This window comes from Nannobrachium achirus (genome assembly GCF_963921795.1).
Source record: "Nannobrachium achirus genome assembly, chromosome: 14".
NCBI lineage: Eukaryota > Metazoa > Chordata > Actinopteri > Myctophiformes > Myctophidae > Nannobrachium > Nannobrachium achirus.
In genome coordinates this window covers 36,753,629-36,774,112 of record NC_137821.1, presented here as the reverse complement: position 1 = coordinate 36,774,112, position 20,484 = coordinate 36,753,629, and the positions used below count along the sequence as shown (strand labels likewise).

The following is a 20,484-nucleotide window of genomic DNA, read 5'->3' as shown; positions in this document are numbered from 1 at the left end:
GTGTGTGTGTGTGCGTGTGTGTGTGCACGGAGTTCCAGCAGCTGTATTGTAGCTTATTGTTGCGGTAGACAAAGCATCCCACAGCCGGGGTCAATCCAGGCCACAGACCCACACCAAAACAACTGCCATCCCTAAATACAGCCTGACTCTGCAGCATTTGGCCGTGTCTGTGTATGTATTATAATATACAGTACATACGCTGTAAAAATCCTCTATGCTAGTCATAATTTGTTTTAGATTCTTCTGGTGTCCGACCGATAGGCGTTTTTCGTGTCCGATACGATAACCGATTTGAGAGAGGAGACAGTTGGGGCTGTCACAATTATTACATAATCGTCTAATCGCAATTATTTGACATAATCGCGATTATTTTTCATAATCGTCATAATCGTTTCCATGTTGAAAAATGTTTATATATTTTTTTCAAAGTCAAAAATAGTGGAAATAGCAGATCTACAAGCTCACAACGCGTCGCATCGCGACGCGTTGTGAGCTTGTAGATCGGCTATTTCCACTATCAATGTTCTTTTTTAAGTATAAAGTTGTCAAATATGTCAGTAATTTCTTTGTATATTTAGGTTATGTGTCATATCTACCATGTGCCACTTCAAAGCCTAAAAGCCAAACAGAAATGTAATTGTCACGACAAAAACACAATTAAATCGTTAATCGCAAATTATTTGAGTGACAATTAATCGTCATGTAAAATGTCATAATCGTGACAGCCCTAGAGACAGTCACCGATAACCGATATGCAACCGATATATGTATGCATAATGAAAACAGGCCTTTTTCTGTGTGGACTGTGCAAAGATTTTGCACCCAATATGATTATGCAACGGTACAGACAGTAGTACTACAGACAGGTGCTTTAACTTTATTGGTTTACTCTTAAGTCAAGGTGTCTGAGAAGAAGAGAGTGACGCACAGATGTATGGTATGTCCAACTGCCTGTTTTTTAGTGTTTGGGATAATGACTGTGAGGACATCCAGGCTTGTTACAAGCCTTTATCACACATGTTGTGCTGATATTTGAATAACTTTTTTTTCTTTTTTCTTTTTCTATCGGGGAGACATTTCACCGATACTATATGATCGGATATGACCAAATAAGGGCATACTCCAAATCTTTGAAACCTTTTTCCTCCTTTATATTAACCACTTGAACCCTAGCATCCATATTCTGAGAATTTTAGCCCAAACTAGCAGATCTACAAGCTGCGAGACGTTGTGAGCTTGTAGATCGGCTATTTATGGAAAGCGCTTTGGTGTAGAGGGGAAAAAGAGCAGACTAAGTGCAGAGTGAAAGTTCAAGTTTATTAAGTATTGACGTTTCAAGTGGTTAAATATCTGATAACACAAATTGACATGAATCCAAAATACACTGATGATTGTGCTGTCAAACCATACAGTGAGGTGGTGGTAGAGTAGAAGGATTTCAGGACCTTCTCTGAGACCTCTGGGCACATTTCTTGTATCCAAAAATGACGACAACCCCATCCCTGTGTGTGTGCACGTGCGAGAGTGTGTACGCGTCACGTGTCTCTGCCAACTGTGTGCGCTGGTACGCCGGACGCTTCTGCAATTGACACGTTTACTAATGTCTCTGTCTCGCTGTCTCTCTCTTGTCTCTCGCAGATTGAAGGATGGAGGTACGACAGATAGAGAGCCCCCCCCCCCCCCCCCCCCTCCTCGTCTCTCCACCCCCCCCCACACCCTCCCCTGCTGATGAACCTTGACCTTCACTCAAACCGAGAAGCTGCTCTCCCCTCGTCTTCTGAAAGCAACGTCAGAACACGTCAACATCATAATCGACGGACGGACGGACGGACCCACGGACGAACAACATGAGGCCGCTTGCAGTTCTGTTGTGTCTGACGTAATTCATCTTTTACTTTTCTTTAAAAAAAATATACATACAGTATATATATAGGTATATATATATATCGTCGTTGTCGGGTAGAAACCTTGTATGTCCGAAACCGTTGTATAATCATCGAAGAAATGTACTGAACTAGTGAAAACAGCCGCTCTACAAGCTGTGTGCTTGTAGATCTGCTGTTCTCACTAGTTTTGTGCGATGGTCTTGTACGATGACGAAGCAGGGCTTTGCTTTACCAAAAAAAACGTACGCATTTGAAACTCGGGAGATACAAGGTTTCTGCCCGACAGTGACGATGTATATATATATGTGACATTTTTTATCAGCAAAGCCCCCAACCCGACCCCCCCTTTTCTTTTCCTCTCGATACTGTCGGCGCACGCTGCCTCCTTCCTTGTTCTTCCTCGTCGTCGTCTCATGCCCCTGAAGACAAAATGGCCACCGGCCAGTGGACTGGGAATGAGTGTGAGCCCGAGACGGACTTATATTTTTTCATTTTTTCGTTTTTTTGCTTTTCTTCGTGTATTTCATATCGACAGCTCAGCACTCTGTTGTTTTACTCCACGCTGTATAAAAAAAAGGGAGGCTGGGAAAACGGTGAGCAAAAAGGCATTACGGTACAGAAATGGAAAGTGAAAGTAGTTTCGAAAAAGAAAAAAAAATGCATTGGACAAAAAAATAATAATATTTTTTTAAATCCCTGCTTTTTTGTCCCATCCCTGATACGGTACCATAGAATTTATAAGTGGTTGACGAATTTGTAGTACAATTATTTTTGTTTGGTTCTTCTGTTTTTTTTTTTTTCTTTTTTTGAGTGGAATACCCCTTATATTGTATAATCTCATGGCTGGATCCATTTCTCTTCAGTTGACAAGTAGTTTTTTGTTGTTTTCCATTGCACCAATACCGCATCGGTACCCATATTGGACCCATCGCCGCTGTAGGCACGGTTACGGTACAGAACCGGGTTTCTGGAAATACTGAGCTTTTCAGCTGACCAGCAGCAAGCCTAACAGTTTACTGTAGGGGTCTTCAACAGGGTGTCCCGGGACCCCTAGGGGGTCCTCAGAGTTACTACAGGGGGGTCCTCCAAATTTGTGTGTGATAGAAACCTTTTTTCTCCTTTTTTATATTAACCACTTGAACCCTAACATCCATATTCTGAGAACTTTAGCCAAAAATAGCAGATCTACAAGCTCACAACGCCTCGCGCTGCGAGGCGTTGTGAGCTTGTAGATCGGCTATTTTCGTAAGAGCGTGTAGAGGTACAGAGTGAAAGGTCAAGTTTATTAAGTATTGACGCTTCAAGTGGTTACATATCTGATAACACAAATTGACATGAATCCAAAATACACTGATGATTGTGCTGTCAGACGATTAAACTATATGGAATCTGGGGGTCCCTGCTTCATTTCTATCTCAGCTAAGGGGTCCCTGGCCTGAGAACATTGAAGACCCCTGGTTCACTGTATTGGCATGCTATTAGCATAGCTCTACCAACCCACAGTGTGCCTAGGAATCCGTGGGGATAGCATATCATGCTAACCGTGCCCGTATGGGTGTAGCACGGTACCCTTAAGCAAGTGGAAGAACGAACGAAGCAAGCATCAAGTGTTACTCTCCTCATGCTCTCTTAGCACATATTTATTTATTTTGTCACGATAGCTACAGTGTCCGGGTACATTTCTTTTGCAAGCTGTTTTTCGTATTACATGACAGCGACGGTACTGCACTTCAATCAGGGTCGGAGAAAGAACGCTTAGCCAAAAGGACACAGCCCAGTGCTGGTCAAGTTTGACGGTGACTGGGAAGCTGGTCTAATCTCCCTGCTGCGTTGGCAGGAATCCAGCCGCCAATAGAGATGTCCTATTCTATTCTGTAAATCATACCTGGTCGGTGAAAGAACTATAATGACCGTGTGTATTTCGTAAGTTTTATCGCCCCTTGTGGTCGGCGAACGATATCGCTGGTTTCCTGCCCTGATACTAGCCCGGTTCACGTTATCAAGGTTATATTCTTTAGTGTGTTTATTTTTGTTTTATCTCCTGAGGTCCACAGCACAGTTCAGGCAGTGTGAGAAAGAATGGCACCTACAGAACTGCAGTACGTAAATGTGAAACGGTACACGCACACACCTTCAAAACTTGAGCTTATATAGTTGCACAGATGGTTAGAACCAATACATTTCAATACACTCAAATATGGACACACATCCATGATCACTCGAATACTCTAGAACAGGGGTCTTCAACAGGGGGTCCCCGGAGTTACTACAGGGTGTCTTCCAAATCTTTGAGTAATAGAAACCTTTTTTTCTCCTTTTTTATCCACTTGAACCTTAGCGTCCATTTTCTGAGAACTTTAGCCAAAAATAGCACATCTACAAGCTCACTGAGCTTGTAGATCGGCTATTAATGGCAAAGCGCTTTGGTGTAGGGGGAAAAAGAGCTGACTAAGTACAGAGTGAAAGGTCAAGTTTACTAAGTATTGACGGTTCAAGTGGTTAAATATCTGAAAACACAAATTGAACATGAATCCAAAATGCACTGATCCATCGTGCTGTCAAACAATGACACTTTATGGATCTATCTATGAACAGGTTGTGGGGGTCCCTGCTTCATCTCTATCTCAGCTAAGGGGTCCTTGGCCTGAAAACGTTGAAGACCCCTTGCTCTAGAAAAGAAGGCTGCAAAGTGGTCTGAAAAAGACATGCACCCCCGAGCCTTCACAAAGGGGGGGCACATGTCCCAAACACCATGCATTCAGACATGCATACTAACACCATGCGTACAGACATGCATACTAGCATGTAGGCAAAGGACGCACACACACACACGTCACTAACACATAACATGCACACATGACACATCACTAACGCATAACATGTCACATATCATACAGGTCAGGTTCTGCTCTGGCTGCATGACACACACACACACACACACACACACTGATAGTCACAAGGTTGGGCAGCTCCTGTGACGTCTGGCATTATTGAAACGCATACATGCGCACACACACACACACACACACATGCATGCGCATACAAAGCGTCTGCATACATAACATGCATGCATGCATGGACACACGCGGCACACTGGCTCAAACACTCGCACACAGTGTTCGTCAGCAAAGACTGGATGACGTAAAGAGGTTTCCAGTAACCGGAGCCCGGGTCCCAGGTGCAACATGCTGGGCATTCTTACCCTGTTGCAACCCTGCACACACACACACACACACATGGTCAGACAGTCAGCCACGCACTCGGACAGAAGACCCACATTAAGCCGTTTAGACCGGGTATCGCATGTCATTTTATGCTTTAGCTATTCCAAAAAATAGCAGATTTACAAGCTCACAGCGCGGCACCGAGTGCCGCGCTGCGAGCTTGTAGATCTGCTATTTTTGAAAAATCTTGAAAGTTTGACTTTTGACACGATTCTTTAAGTGTCTTTTGAAAAACACATGTTTCCACGTCAGTGGTTCTCAAGCTCTTTCATGTCAAGGACCCCTAGAATTATATGTATTTGGCCGCCGACCCCCGTCTCAAAATCAGGGACCCCCCCAGAAGCAAATATTTGTGTTACAAATGTTTGCTTTAAAAAATGTATATATTCAAAGATTTGCAATAATCTTCATGATTTTTCAAAAATAGCAGATCTACAAGCTCGCAGCGCGTGCCGCGCTGTGAGCTTGTATATCTGCTATTTTTCAATGGTTAAAGCATTAAATCATTTTAGACCTAAATGGCTTAATCAGAGCCTCGGCCAGTGCTTTGCTTGCTCTCTCACATACACACACACACACACACACACCGGGGCGACCGATACACCCATATTTAGCCATTCTACTCACTCTGCTCTCCCATGTCCCGCCGATGATGTTTTGGCAGATAAGACGACATGCTTTCACACACACTACACCCATTGCGAGGTAACCCTCCCGATTTATGTCCCTCGCTCAGTGTGACATTTGAAAGTCATCGTACACCCAGCGCATTTCATTTCATTCATCTGCAATTTGCCGGAGGCCAGTCACAAGTAGTAGAGTTCAAGAAGTTTGTTTTGACACACAGTTTGTCACACAAGACAAGCCAGTGATTGTAAGAGAAGTTGGGACAATTGCAGTGTTTTGAGTTTTGACAATTTAGCTGTTTATACCTGCAGCTGTCTACATTGTCCTCCCGTGTTGTAAGCACCCGGTTGTCTTTGGAGACTGAAACAAATGTCAATAAGCACTTGGATCTATTGTTTGATCCAGGAAACTGGATTGAGTAAATGGGATGATGATAGGAGAGAGGAAACGGTTTATTTTGCTGCGTATCATTATTGTTTAAGCTTCTCTATGTACTGGATGGGTGGCGTCTTATTGCATCAGGACAGTCCAGCTAGCATTAACTACAGATACGGTACCCCAATACACTTAACTGTGATTTTAAAGATTACAGAGACTTATTGTAATGTCGGACATGGCAAGCACCGCCCATCCGGTACACGGTGAGGGTTAAACCCCGCTTCTGGTAACTTTAAATGTACCTTCCTTTAGATCCAGTCATCCTGACAAACACTTTTCCCTCTTATTTAAATGCTCAGCGAGGACTGAATGAAAAGGGAGACGAAAAATGTACCAAGCTCAATATTTGTCATATGTGTGTGTGTGTGTGTGGAGAGAGGAAACGAGAGGGCAAATAATTTCTCACGGTACTTTTGTGTGCGGCTGTAATTGAATATGAGGAGGTTGACAGTGATAATGAATCATTCGCTACTATTTGTCGGTACGGAAATAGGATAAATTGCCCTCTGTGACCCCCCCCCCCCCCCCCCTATATCGCCCTCTTTTACTCCTGCCCTCTGGAATAGGGTTACTCACTTAGACTTGTACGACCCATGTTTTAAATGGTTCAGTCCGTGAGAGGTGTGAGTGGGGGGGGGATTGAACCCTTAAAAAAAAAAAGTGAATATTTGATGTGGAAAAAGACAGTTTTCTGGGTTTAAAGATGGTATTGGCCCTGTCATTTGTCTTATATTTATGAACATTATTGCTTTTGTTTTATTTGTTCCTTCCCAACTCTCTCTATTGAACAAAGAATTGAATCTACAAAGATTTAAGTCTGTGACTTTTTCGTGTGTACTTAAGTTACTAGCGAAGTTTGTTTTGCTTTTTTTTATTTTTATGACTGCCACATAAAGGTTGGGCTACATTTTAGTTAATGTATGACTGTCCCCCTCATGTTAAACTCTGCCCTCTTATGTTAAAATTGTCAAGGATTTCATCTGATCCTATTGTTCCCTACTCTAGCCCTATAGGAACCAGAATGCTTCTGGTTTCCCCGTTTGAAAACCGGTCCCATTCTAAGTTACAGTATCTGAATTAAGAACCTCTTGTTCTGATTTCATACCAATTCTTCATTTTTTTCTCCCCCCCACAGTGTTATAAATTCTGACATTTATTCTTCCTTTTTCCAAATCAATAATCCCAGACTTGGGTGGAAAGGGTCAATAGAAGTCAAAGTTGTGAAACAAGAACCACCTAATATATGTATTCTACTTGCAAAGACATTGATTACAGTGCTGCATCAATAAGCAGTTTGTTTTATTTTATTTTTTAGATATTGTGATTTCTTTTGTATCTCTAGTTTACAGAGGGAAGATAATCATCATTCATTTGTTTTATTTTACAATTGTTGTGTGGAACGGGGCAGAGCTTGTTAAGACAGAGTTGTTGTTTTTTTTGTTTTGTTTTTGGAAGAAAGACGATTAAAAACAATTAGCAAAGAGGGAGAAGGGGAGAGTACATAGGCTTTTTTTTGTTGCAGATTTTCTTTTTTTGTGGGGGGTTTGTAAAAAAAACAAAAAGAAGAGGGATAACCGTTCCCTTTGCCTAACGTTTTACCTTCATAACTATATTACACATTACATGCTGCTGTGGCGTACACGGTTTGAATGCTGTTGGTGGCAACTGTAACTATGACAACGACGATAGCGATGATAATGATGATACTGATATGATCATCGTCCGGCTACCGGACCCCCCGGGGTCAAGACCCCATTCCTGAATCTTCAGGAACATGTTGGCGAGCGCTTTGCCTGCCCGGGGCTGATTCCTTAATGGGAGAGGGAGGCGGCTTTCTGAGCCGTTCTAAACCTCTCTCCTACTTTTTAACCCCCTCCCCTGAGTTGAATGCTGTTGTTTATTAGCTTTATGGAAAGAGAAGGCGGTTAAAAAAAAGAAAACGGGGATGATAACAATACTGTGGAGGTGAGTAATCCTTCGTATGTGCATTATTTTCCGCAACGTACGTCCTATACGCGATATATATATAAAAAAAAAAAGTTTAAAACCTAACTGAAAGAGATGGAGAAAAAACAAACGGTTGTGGAATAGAGGAATGGAATCCTCTCCTTGTACATAAGGAAATACAGTTGTTGCTTTTTTTCATGTTATGATTGGCTGGTGCCTCAGTACAGCGACCCCCACCCTCCTCCAATTTTTTTGTTTAGTTTTGTTTACTTTTCGACTCTTTCTCTCCTCTTTTCTTTTGACGTTGGGAGGGAAAGAGGGACAGGAGTGTTTCTCCGGGGAGGTGATTTGAGCATTGGCATAGTGTTTCTATTTATCAAGACTTTTTTGCTTTCAATAGAGCTATTGCAATAAAAATGTGTTCATGTACGACCGTCGCCTCAGCTCTCCTTTATTTGTATGTGTGTATGTACGCATGAACCCGTCTTGTGTTTGTGTATGTGTTTAAAAGAAAGGCAGGTGTTTTCTTACTGTATCCACCTGTTTCCGCGAGAATTTACTGTAGCATTATTTGCGGGACACTTCCGGTTAACAGCAGACATACAAGCTCACGTCGCGTCGCAGATGCAACCGTTGTGAGCTTGTAGATCACTCTCGGCTGCGGCGCCGGAAGCTGCCTGCACATTCTGCGCAATGCACGATGGGATGTTGGAAAGTTGTGGATAACAGTGATTTGCATGTCAAGGACCCCCAAATTAATATGTATTTGGAAACCAAACGGCCATCTGAAAATATTCTGTGCCAGGGACCCCTATACAAGATTTGAGTTGTTACAATATTCCAATTTATTTTCAAATAGCCAATGTATGTATGTTTAAGTAGTTAGAAAGGATATGCCAGCACTCACTTTAGAATGAAATCATTTTCTTTTATTTTCAAGATGCCCCAGCAGCACAGCAGCGACAAACGAACGTTTCGACCCGTTTGGGTCTTCCTCAGCGTGTATCCATTTAAGTAGTTAAACTGATGTTGGTGCTATATTAACACATTTTGCTGGAACCCCCCCCCAAGGATCCCTGGGGTCTCCGGAGTCCCAGACCATACTTTGAGAACGGTTGGCTTACTGTATAACACCTGTGACCGGCTACAGGGGCCAATGTACTTTGACACACTGACTCTTCTTCGAAATGTCGCTTCTCAGAAGTTCAGCATAGGCCTGCTGGATCGAAGCCAAAATAATCTCATCTGATATACTGTGTAGGCTGTGTACATTTTATACCATGTCAATTATAGGTTTCTGCTTCCCAGAATCGCTTGTGTCAAAGATGCCATTGTCTGGACTTGAATAGGTCGCCCTTTGTTGAACTTGTGTGGGGTATGGACACATTTCCATGAGTTATAACAGGGCTATATCTTTGGTATAGGTGCTGCAGTGTTTCTCAAACTTTAAAATTTCAAGGTCTCCCCTTAACTTTAACAGTGTACAAATGGAACATTAGTTTCCATTTGTACACTGTCAAAGTTACAGACTTGTAAGGGTCAATTTAGATTCCCATAAAGGAACCTAGAGAGTCCCTGAAATCCACTTTGAGAACCACTGCTCTAATAGTACAAGGAATAATTTTAACATTTGTGTATCTTCATTTAGTTATTTTCTGAAATGACACATCTGCTGTGTATATAGATCTGCTGTGTAGCCCAGATTTGTCAAGTCCATAAGACCATGATCGACTGGATAATAAAACTCATTTTGAACCCTAAATCACTTTTAAAGGGAGTACTGAACTAGTCAGCGTGTCAACCACATAATACAGCACTGTACCTGTATGTACACTGTCATGATAAAAGAATCAGAATCACACACACAGAGTACAAACATGCAGCTCGCTGAGTGTGTATCCAACTCAGATGACCAGGTCGTCAACCCAAAGTCCAACAAAACATTCTAAAGTCCATCACAGTCATGGGAGCCCGAATCAGCTGAGCTCATGCACGTACACAAATGAATACATAATTGATAATAAGAAAAAAATGTAATGAGGCATTACAATTTCTTTAACACAGTCCTATTGTGAGAATAGCAGATCTACATGCTCACAACGCCTCTAATATATTGCCTCTAATTTTTGACAATTTGGCCAATGTTTAATTTTTCATTTCTTTCATCATAAAAGTCCTTAAAGAAATGTGCAGATACCCTCTATAGTCCTTGGGGGTCCCGACCCACAGGTTGAGAACCATTGCTCTATTGCATGATGGAATAAGGCAGAAGAGATGCTTGGACCAATAATTCAAAACACCATACAGTGAGTCCACCTGACAGGCTGTTCCGTGGAATGTGCGTTAAGTATGTCTCATTGTGTTAACTCTATTTGGAATGCTGAATCAGCACAATTCAGGGTCGCTCAGACATCACCCAGTGTTTACAAAGAGAGCGGTCACAATTAAAGGTACAAGCCGTGTGTGTGTGTGTGTGACAGTGTTTGTACCATGTATAGTAAATCTATAACGGTGTGCGGGACCCCCAGGGGGTCCTCAGAGTTACTACAGGGGGTCCTCCAAATCTCTGTGTGATAAGAACTTTATTTTTGCTACACTAACCTCTTGAACCCTAGTATCCTTATTCTGTGTGGAACATTAGCCAAGAATAGCCGATCTACATGCTCATAACGCCTCCCAGCGCGAGGCGTTGTGAGCTTGTAGATCTGCTATTCTTGGCAAAGAGGTTTGGTGTGGAGGGAAAAGAAGAGCAGACTAAGAATTGACGGTTCAAGTGGTTCACTGGCTAAAAATACACATTAAACCAACGTTGTGAGCTCTTAAATCTGCTATTTTTGGCTAAAGTTCTCAGGAAAAAATAAAGTTTCTATCACAAAGATTTGGAGGACCCCCTGTTGAAGACCCCTGATGTAAAGTTTAAGTTATTACTATCACATTTTATAATGTGTCTCATACTAGATAGCCTACTTGGGCTGCCGGCTGTGTGTGGTGTGAAGCTGAAGGCGCCGCCAGCCTGAGGGGTCATCCTACTGTAGGACCTCCCTAACCTTGGGAGATGGTGCTGATGATTCTGTCACAGTCAATGACAACAAGACCTCTTCAACAAGTTCTGGAGGTGTGTGTGTGTGCGTGTGCGTGTGTGTGTGTGTGTGTGTGTGCGCGCGTGCGTGTGCGCGTGTGTTTATGAATGGTTAATTGGATTTTCAGGCCTTCATTATGTTTCACTAACACTGCATGCATATGTAATTAGGTATTAACTAATTACTTACTAGTGACATTAATTGTGTGTGTGTGTCGTGTGTGCGTGTGTGTGTGTGTGTGTGTGTGTGTGTGTGTGTGTGTGTGTGTGTGTGTGTGTGTGTGTGTGTGTGTGTGTGTGTGTGTGTGTGTGCACGCACGTGAGTGTGTGTGTGTGTGTGTGTGTGTGAGAGTGTGTGTGTGTGAGAGAGAGAGAGAGATGCGGCGGGTGGGTTTTGGGTCCTGGTGGGGTGCAACACCAACATGTGACCCGCAGGGTTCTGTTACTGATGAACGGACCAGTAGGGCCCAGCGGGGATGCACACTGCTGCTAGTGTTTCAAAACAACACTCTGTGTGCGTGTGCGTGCGTGCCTGCGTGCGTGCGTGTGCGAGCGTGTGTGTAAGTCAGATAGAGAGCGAGACCTGTAGGCCTATGGTTGCACAAGGATTTGTCTGTGTGGGGTGGATGTGTGCATGTGTGTGTGTGCGCATACGCGCTGGTATGTGGGAGGGGGGGGGGGGTGCAATGTTCACGGCTTTTCAACTATTAGCTAAGCTATTAGCATCTTCGTCAGAGAGTGTATCCAAAATCCATGCCGCATTGTTGACCCCGATATCTCTCACACACACACATACACACACACTATATTGGGTGTGCGTCATGCAGGGGTTCACCTATCTAATGTGTCATTGCTCAGGTATCGCTCTGTGGGAGGCCTGACATCATGGCTCTATACTTCACAAACACCATCCAGTGTTTTGAGCAACATAATCGCTCTGCAAGATGCTTAACCATGCTTAACAACCAGGGCTCATCGCTATGACATCACTGGCTAAAATGGTTAATTGATTTGTTACAGGGCTATGGGCATAAAAGGTATTGTAGGCTATGTATGATGTCAGATGTCATAGACCTCATAGACTTCATAGGACTTTCACATAACAAAAGTAAGCTTGTTTGGGGTCTCACAGCCTATCTCCATATATACAGTACATGGATCTCCATATATGGGTACCAGCTGGTTCTCCATTATAGGTAACTGGTCCGATATACATCACAAGACATGGCACATGGCACAAGACATGGCACGACCTCGCTTGTCCCCCTTAGGCTCTTATTATTTGTTTCATTTTTTTTTATAATGTTGGATTCATGTGTATTTTCAGAAATGTAACCACTTAAACCCTCAACACTTAGTAAACTTGATCTGACTGCTCTTTTTTCCCCTTTACCCCAAACCTTGTTGCCGCTGCGAGGCGTTGTGAGCTTATAGATCGGCTATTTTTTGTTAAATATCTCCCCAGAATAGGGATGCTCATGGTGGCAGCCCCCCCTTGTAATAACTCTGAGGACCCGCTAGGGGTCCCGGACACCCTGTTGAAGACCCCTGCTCTAAAGTCCAGCCAGGTAATAACCCACAGGCATGTTCTTGTTACAACAGGAACAACCTGTCCAGGAGGATCAGAGAGGGGGGGTGGTTGGGTTGGGTAATTTCCTATAGGCTAAGTGAAGCATACTTTTATCTCCAGTCCCCATGCACTCACTTCTTGCCAATCAGAAGCACATATTGTTTGCTCTGCCTTGCTTCACTCTCTCCATTGATATTGTGTATCACAAAAGACCAAATAAACTACTACTATATGTAGAGTACAATGCCCTGTTTGATCAGAATACCATGTATGTAAAAGTATCTCAAACAGGACACAATTATGCAACAGGAGGAATGGCTATAGGGTGAAACAACGCCTTCTTGTGGAACCCCTGATGTATGGTCCTGAGGATCCTCCACCTTTTATTGTCTCCACCAGCCGAAGGCATGGGGAGAGTATGTTTTCCCCTCCGTCCATCCAATCAGGAGAGAGAACCCATTCACCACAGTCATTTTCTGATTTTCTTGTCTCATCACTTCCAATTTCACACGGTTTAGCCTGTATGAGTTCTCTCTCCTGATTGGTTCAAATTGGTATCCCAACCTGAAACTATGTTAACTATAGACCTGAAGGGATGGGGAGACTCACTGAACAAACACTATACAGTATAGTAATGACTGCTATGGTAATATCTTATTCAACACAATATTGTAAGCAAAGCAAACACTTTTTTTTTTACATACAGCACCTTTACCGATTGGTCAAAATATAACTGCCATAAGATAATAGTTTTGTTGTCGATTAGATGTAGTATAGAATTCTACAACTGTGTATATAGGTCAGTGGTCCTCAACCATTTCAGGCTGTGACCCCCCCCCCCCCCCCCCCCCCTTATTATTATTATTATTATTATTACCCTTATTATTATATTATATTATATTTTGACATTACATTTAGTTTGAATCAGTTCCGCAGTTTGACTCAGTTCCACAGATAAAAAATGTGAAAATAGAAGATCTACAAGCTCACAACACCATGGCTTGTAGATCAGCTACTTTCAAAATGTTTGCCTCATATACTATTTGACAAAAAGTTTCTATTGTGTACTTTGTTGATCCTAAAATGGTCACTTTATACCGTCGTCTGGGGACCCCCGAAAAATCATGTGGGGACCCCACTGGGTGGCCCCGACCCTCAGGTTGAGAACCACTGCTGTAGGTGAGGAGATAACACCGAGAGTGAAACCTATAATGATTTGAATAGTCATTCGTAGACATTCCCTCATCAGACTAACTTCTAGCCAGGGAAATAATAGTGATATTATATTTTACTAATTTTGGCCGTGGACCCCCTAGAACTCCCTAAACTAAAGGACCGCTGGGGACCCCAAGGACCCCACTTTGACAGCCACTGGTTAGATTAATGATCAGCCATTTAACTGGAAGACTTGGCTCTCTCTCATGTGATGCTGTGTTGGCCTCACAAATCTGTCATCTTTAAGGTGGCAGCTCTCCCTCTAGTGGTCCATTTAGAGAATTACGTTGCTTTGAAAACTCAAGGATATAGCAGGGCTGCACTGGAGGATAAGTGGCCTGTTATATATTTGCAATCTAAAAAGTTGCTTGTCAACCTAGAGTGTTTTACAGCATGCTCTATTAGTTTAGTATCCATTGCAGTTTGCGTTGTTTGGTGCCTTCTCATTTCTGTAGCCTCTCAAGTAGGGCTGTCACGATTATGACATTTTACCTGACATTTAATTGTCACTCAAGTAATTGCGATTAACTATTTAACTGTTTTTGTCGTTGACAATTACATTTCTGTTTGGCTCGTAGGCTTTGAAGTTGCACACACACACACACACACACACACACACACACACACACACACACGCATATATATATATGACGCATAACCTAAATATACAAAGAAATGACTGACATATTTGACACCTTATAGATAGTGGAAATAGCAGATCAGATCTGCGATTATGTACAACAATTGCGATTAGATGATTATGTAATAATTGTGACAAGCCTAGCCTCAAGCTGGCGTCAAATACTTTAAAGCAATTTAATCTATGTAACTTTAACCTTTAATCTTACCACAGAGCATAGCTTCACATGACAACACTTTGGACATAGTATTTATTTCAGTCTTAAAAGTTTATAACAACTTCTGGATAACATGACATGGAAAAAAAACTAAAACAAAACAGAACAACAGAAAAAAAATAAAAACAAGATTTTCTTTCTTTTTTTGAAAATTAATACACATTTATTTTCTTAAATCGCACCCCAGGTTGACAAAAAAATGATAATTCATAAAAGCAGTTCTTTTGAAAAAACAAAACAAAAACATCACAGGGAACATAACATTAATCTCCCTCCCACCCTCGGCAGCTCATGAAGACTTACAGTACATCAAAAGAAGTTATTGAACGTTAACTCGTCTCAAAAACATCAGGAACCACGTGAAACCGGATGTGAATGTAGTGGTAGCAACCTCAGTACCGGCTCCATGGGTAGAAGTGTGAACACTTAGACTGGTGTGGTGTATGGTGGTTCCAACGTGTACCAGTTAATACACATTAGTGCTGGAAATGGATTGGAAGTCAGGGTGCGACTAGGGAGCTTGTGTGGTGACTGGTGAAGCGACAGCCCCCCTCCCCCCCCCCCCCTAAAATCAAGGCACCCCACCCTTTTATCATAGCAAAAGCCCAGCACCGAGAAATGTTCTAAAACAAAACAAATCAAAATATTGGGGTCCCTCTCCTCAAGGAATTAAGGTTTTCAACTATAACCCTCGTCTCGCATGAATACAATCACATTCCCCCAAATTGAAAAGCTTGTCTCTAAAAAAAAAGCTTATCGCCAAATTTTCTTTTCATCATTATTATTCAGCTCGACGATGATTATTGCTAGAATATTGAATACAAAAGGTTTAAGTGATGGATGTTGTAAATATCATACAATAATGTCACGTCTCAGGGTAAAAAACTAAACAAACATGTTCTCTGTATGAGCTCAGTAGTTATTATGTTTCGCAGAATGACCGTTGACCTCATCTCTCACCCGGCAGCCAAAATAGCTTCTGAAACCATTTTTTCCTTTTCTTTTTCTCCCCCAAATATATATTTTAATTTTATATTTATATAAAATACTGTTTCATTCATAGAAAGCCTTACTTTGTACAATATCTGAGTGAATAAGGAGTGTCGGTGAAGGAGAAGTGTGTGTGTGCGTGTGTGTGTGTGTGTGTGTGTGTGTGTGTGTGTGTGTGTGTGTGTGTGTGTGTGTGTGTGTGTGTGTGTGCGTGTGCGTGTGTGCGTGCATGCACGCGTGTGCACGAATAAGTGAGCGAGCAAGCTTAAAAGAAAACCCGGAAAACTTTCTTTTTATAACAAATAAGCTGTTACCGATTTCATGACCTAATACACTAAAAAAAAAGGTGTTTTACACAATATACACATTTCATTACTTACAAAGAGAGAGAGAGACATAGAGAGAGAGAGAGAGAGGCCTATCATTTGAAGGCTCGGGCTACAGCAGGGTTAGTATCACCGAATGAAACATCAAGAAATAAAACAGTAACAGAAGAATAATGAAGCTTGATTTATACTCTACGACGGTGCTGTGTGCCGGAAATAGCCGCGCGACGCACCGTGAGCTTGTAGGCATGCTATTCTTTGGCACGCGACACCGACGACACGAGGTGGCGTCCACAGAAAGCTTTTTCTAAAAGTTTAACTTTAAGAGAGGGCGCGGGTTATTTGAGCCATTTGAGTCATTTTACAAGCTGACCGTGAATCGTTACCACAACCACAAGAACCCCCTGTTTAGGTTCTTTCAGCTAAGCTATTCTAGCTGATAACGTGGATGACAGGACATTCGAGCACAGCAGTGTTTGAACGTCGTGGGCACTGGGCATCAATAAATGCTCTGTGCAAGCGCTCCGGACATTGTTTCAAAAGCGTTTATCCGCTCTAAAAGAAAAAGTATTTCTGTGGACACGGCCCCTGGCGTAGGCTAGACAGAGAAAGTGAGAGAAAGAAAGAGAGTCTGTGAATTAATCCTATAAAAAGAGAGAGAGAGAGCGAGAGAGGCAGTCTTACTAAGGGAAGCTCATCATCAGTGCATCTCTTTTTCTTGGATGTTCCGAAGTCAAAGTGCCGATTTGGTAACCGTGGAGACCATCCACTCCTTAGTAAAAATGAAACAAAGAAAAGAAAAACAGGCGGGGGAAAAAAACAAAACTAAAAGAAAAGAAGAAGAAAAAAGAAATACCCAGAGGGAGCACTCTCCTCTAGAAATGCATGTACCACATTATTTATCGCACCTATAGAGCATCAAAAACCAAATCTCAAGGAGATAATTCTCTACTGGGAGAGAAGACTAGAGAGGATGGAGGAAAACAAAAAACATTAACTTTTTGTTGTCGCATCCATCATGGCACCATTTTTGTGTGTTTGTTTTTCTCATATTGAGGTACTTCTTTTTAGAAAAAGAAAAAAAGACGACTAAATATAAAGATTCACTGACGTCAGTTTTGTCTTGTGTGTTTTCTTTTTTTTGTGCTGTGTCGCACAGTAGCACCATTAAATTCAGTTGTAGTTTTCTTTTTTTTGTCCTTTTTTGCCTTTTCTTTTTTTTCTTTTTTTTTACTTTTCCGGAAGACACCGTCGGGAAATTCCAACACATCGCGGCGGCGGCGACGACACGTCTGCCGTCCTCCTCCTCCTCCTCGTCCCCCTAGCATCCAATCATCTCTTATCTTGTTGGTGGGCTTGGCAGTCGTTCCCCCGGCAACGTCATAGCTTGGCTTGCGTTGCCGTGCCGCTACGTTCTCTTCATGCAGACGACGCATCGACTGACGCGCGTCCGCAGGTTACCTGCCTTCAGAGTCTCTGACTGGGGTCTCCTGTAAGGGGGGGGATCAGAGGAGAAAGGTCAAGGTTGAGGATGATGAGGTATGGGAAGAGTGCCTAGGTTAGGGCTGTCGCGATTCAAATTGAAGTTGACGATTAATTGTCACACAAAAATGTTTAAATTTAATTTAGTTTTTGGCATTGAACATTGGAACATATGAATATAAATGTAATTTCTGTTTGCTTTTTAGCCTTCATAAACTAAAATTGCACTGGGTAGATATGACAAGTAACTTAAATATACAAAGAAATTACTGACATATTTAGTGGAAATAGTGTGACGTGTTGTAAGCTTGTAGATCTGCTATTTCTGCTATTTTTGGTAAATGTTTGAAAAGGTATGAAAATCTTTCAACATGGAAACGATGATGTAATAAATGTGACGGGCAAGTATGCAGATCTCTAGCAATACCACCATGTAGAATTAAAAATAAATGAATAAATAACGTGGAGCTTATTATTTTAATAACTTCCAAGAGCTGCTGGGTCGCTTAACCTGTGTTAATACATCATAAACGATCACTTAATGTATGTTTTGTATTAAAAATTTAATTCTGCAAAGTGACTCCATGGAGACCTTTCCAGTTGGATCAAAGCACATCACAGTTGCCCACCTGAACATCTCGTTTTGGTCTACTGTGGCCAGCCAGAAGCTGTAGGAGTTGCCGTAGTAGTTACACGTCCCCCTGCCGTGGCACTCGATGAACGGAGCGCTGCGGAACTCCTCCAGACAGGAGCCAGGGGAGGCCAGGGCCTGGCCTGAGCCCTCCGCTCCTGCACTGGTGTGCTGTGAGGACGAACAACAACAACGCAGGGTTAGAGCCAGTGGTAAGGTTTCTCCTTAACTCTGACAGCGAACAGATGGAACCAAATGGACCCGTTAGGGTTACAGACTTGTATGGGTCCATTTAGAACCCCCCTAAAGGAACCCACAGTCCCTGGAATCTACTTTGAGAAACACTAGGTTAGAACCAGTGGTACTCAAAGTTGGCTCCCCCAGCAAAATAATTAGTTGATACAGAGTCACGATCATTTTAACCACTTTAACCATATTTTACACTTTGGCTATTCAAAGATCTCAGATATACAAGCTCATAGCGTGTCACTTTGTGCTGCGATATGAGCTGTAGATCTGCTATTTTTTTAAAGAAAAAGGTGGATTATTTTGCTTTGAAAATATTTTATAAAGTTGTTATTTTTACTCAAATCAAATCAGGAACAAAGCTAGGTTAATTTATTACATGATGAATTATACAATTATGAATAAATGTAATGAGAACAGGAATGTGTGCGTACCATCATGAAGGAGTATCCTATCCACAGGGCCTCCCAGTAGGCAGGACAACTGGGGATCTGAATGGTCTGACTGTGGACCGCAATGACCATGGCTGGAGCCTCACACACCGCACACCTAGACACACACGCACACACACACGCACACACACACACACACACACACACACACACACACACACGTACACATTCATTATATACCATTGTATCCTTCCCTCCATCCCTCTCTCTCATGCTCTCTCCGTCCCTCAGTTCCTACTAGGGATGGGAAATGTCATGTTGTGATTATTGTGACCAAAGAAATAGCGATTTACGATATTATTGCGATAATGAAAATATCCCCAACATTCATTATTATCCTGGGGCGGAACATTTGCCTACAATCTAGTATTTTTTGACAAAAACATTTGGTAGAGTGTAAAAAAAAAAAAGACTATCAAGAACGTTATTTCCAGGTCTGTTTTAACAAGAGTGTTTAAATGGTACCAGATAAGCAGCTCGACAAATAAAAGGTTAATTGATCCCAGTGAATGACGGAGGATAGTTTAGCGATACATTTAAATCTCCACGATACGATTATTGTGAGTGTTTTTGAGCGGTGGTAAACCGCTCCATAGAGTGGCTGTGCGTGTGTCTGTAGCCTTTTTCCTCAGCGTTTTGCCATATAGTAAAACATGTGTGTGTAGCATAGCCTGTACATCCTAGACTCAAATCCTAGTCTGAAGACGTTATGCCGCTCCATAGAGTGGCTGTGCGTGTGTCTGTAGCCTTTTTCCTCAGCGTTATGCCATAGTAAAACGTGTGTGTGTGTGTGTGTGTGTGTGTGTAGCATAGCCTGTACATCGTAGACTCAAATCCTAGTCTGAAGACGTTATGTAAGCACGACCACCGCTCACTTCACATTGGGTGTGATTTTTTTTATCACGATAAACGACAATAACGATCCCTCAGTCCCTACCTGCCGATGAAGGGCTTGATGGCCTCTCCGCTGATGGGAGCCATGGCCATGGGCATGGGTTCAGGGGTGGACAGCCAGTAGGAGTAGTCGTTACGGGAGGCGAAGTTACACACGTTGTTGATGTTGCAGAACATGAAGGGCATGGTGCTGAACCGACGCAGACAGCTCCCCGCCGTTCCTGAGAGAGAGAGACAGAGAGAGAGAGAGAGAGAGAGATTTGCAGCAAGATTTGTGAGCTGCTGCGATAGGAGAAGGATATCAAATGGAATCCAACCACCTTAAAAATAAAAAAAAACACACATTGTATTATATATCCCTGCTTTGCCTACACGTAACCTTGATGCATGAAAACGGTTACACTCTTTGCACCTGACCTGTACATATTTTGTTCCGATTGTATTGTATTGTATTGTGTACACTTCTGCTTTGGCAATGTAAACGTATGTTTTCTCATGCCAATAAAGCCCTTTGAATTGAAAATTGAATTGAGAGAGAGAGAAATGTGAGCAATGAAATCCAAGTAAATGACGAATTGAATACACAGGACCACAATGGATGTGTTATCCTCTTAGCACTG

At 42.3% G+C, this 20,484-nt stretch overlaps 2 protein-coding genes across 2 annotated transcripts in view; one reads left to right on the top strand and one right to left on the bottom strand.

Moving 5' to 3' along the window:
• The window catches only part of LOC308298638 (insulin receptor substrate 2-B-like), a 30,539-nt gene extending 27,488 nt beyond the window's left edge, over positions 1 to 3,051 (top strand). The window contains exon 2 of the mRNA XM_080742281.1: positions 1,639 to 3,051. Coding sequence (XP_080598407.1) covers positions 1,639 to 1,643 — 5 coding nt within the window. The 3' untranslated portion in view covers positions 1,644 to 3,051. The remainder of the gene's footprint in view (positions 1 to 1,638) is intronic.
• A 14,470-nt stretch (positions 3,052 to 17,521) lies between these two features.
• The window catches only part of col4a5 (collagen, type IV, alpha 5 (Alport syndrome)), a gene marked incomplete at its 5' end in the record, with an annotated part of 88,506 nt that continues 85,543 nt past the window's right edge, over positions 17,522 to 20,484 (bottom strand). Inside the window, 4 exons of the mRNA XM_080741568.1 lie at positions 17,522 to 17,649; positions 18,271 to 18,443; positions 18,953 to 19,067; positions 19,908 to 20,085. Of these exons, the coding sequence (XP_080597694.1) occupies positions 17,568 to 17,649; positions 18,271 to 18,443; positions 18,953 to 19,067; positions 19,908 to 20,085 (548 nt within the window). The 3' untranslated portion in view covers positions 17,522 to 17,567. The remainder of the gene's footprint in view (positions 17,650 to 18,270; positions 18,444 to 18,952; positions 19,068 to 19,907; positions 20,086 to 20,484) is intronic.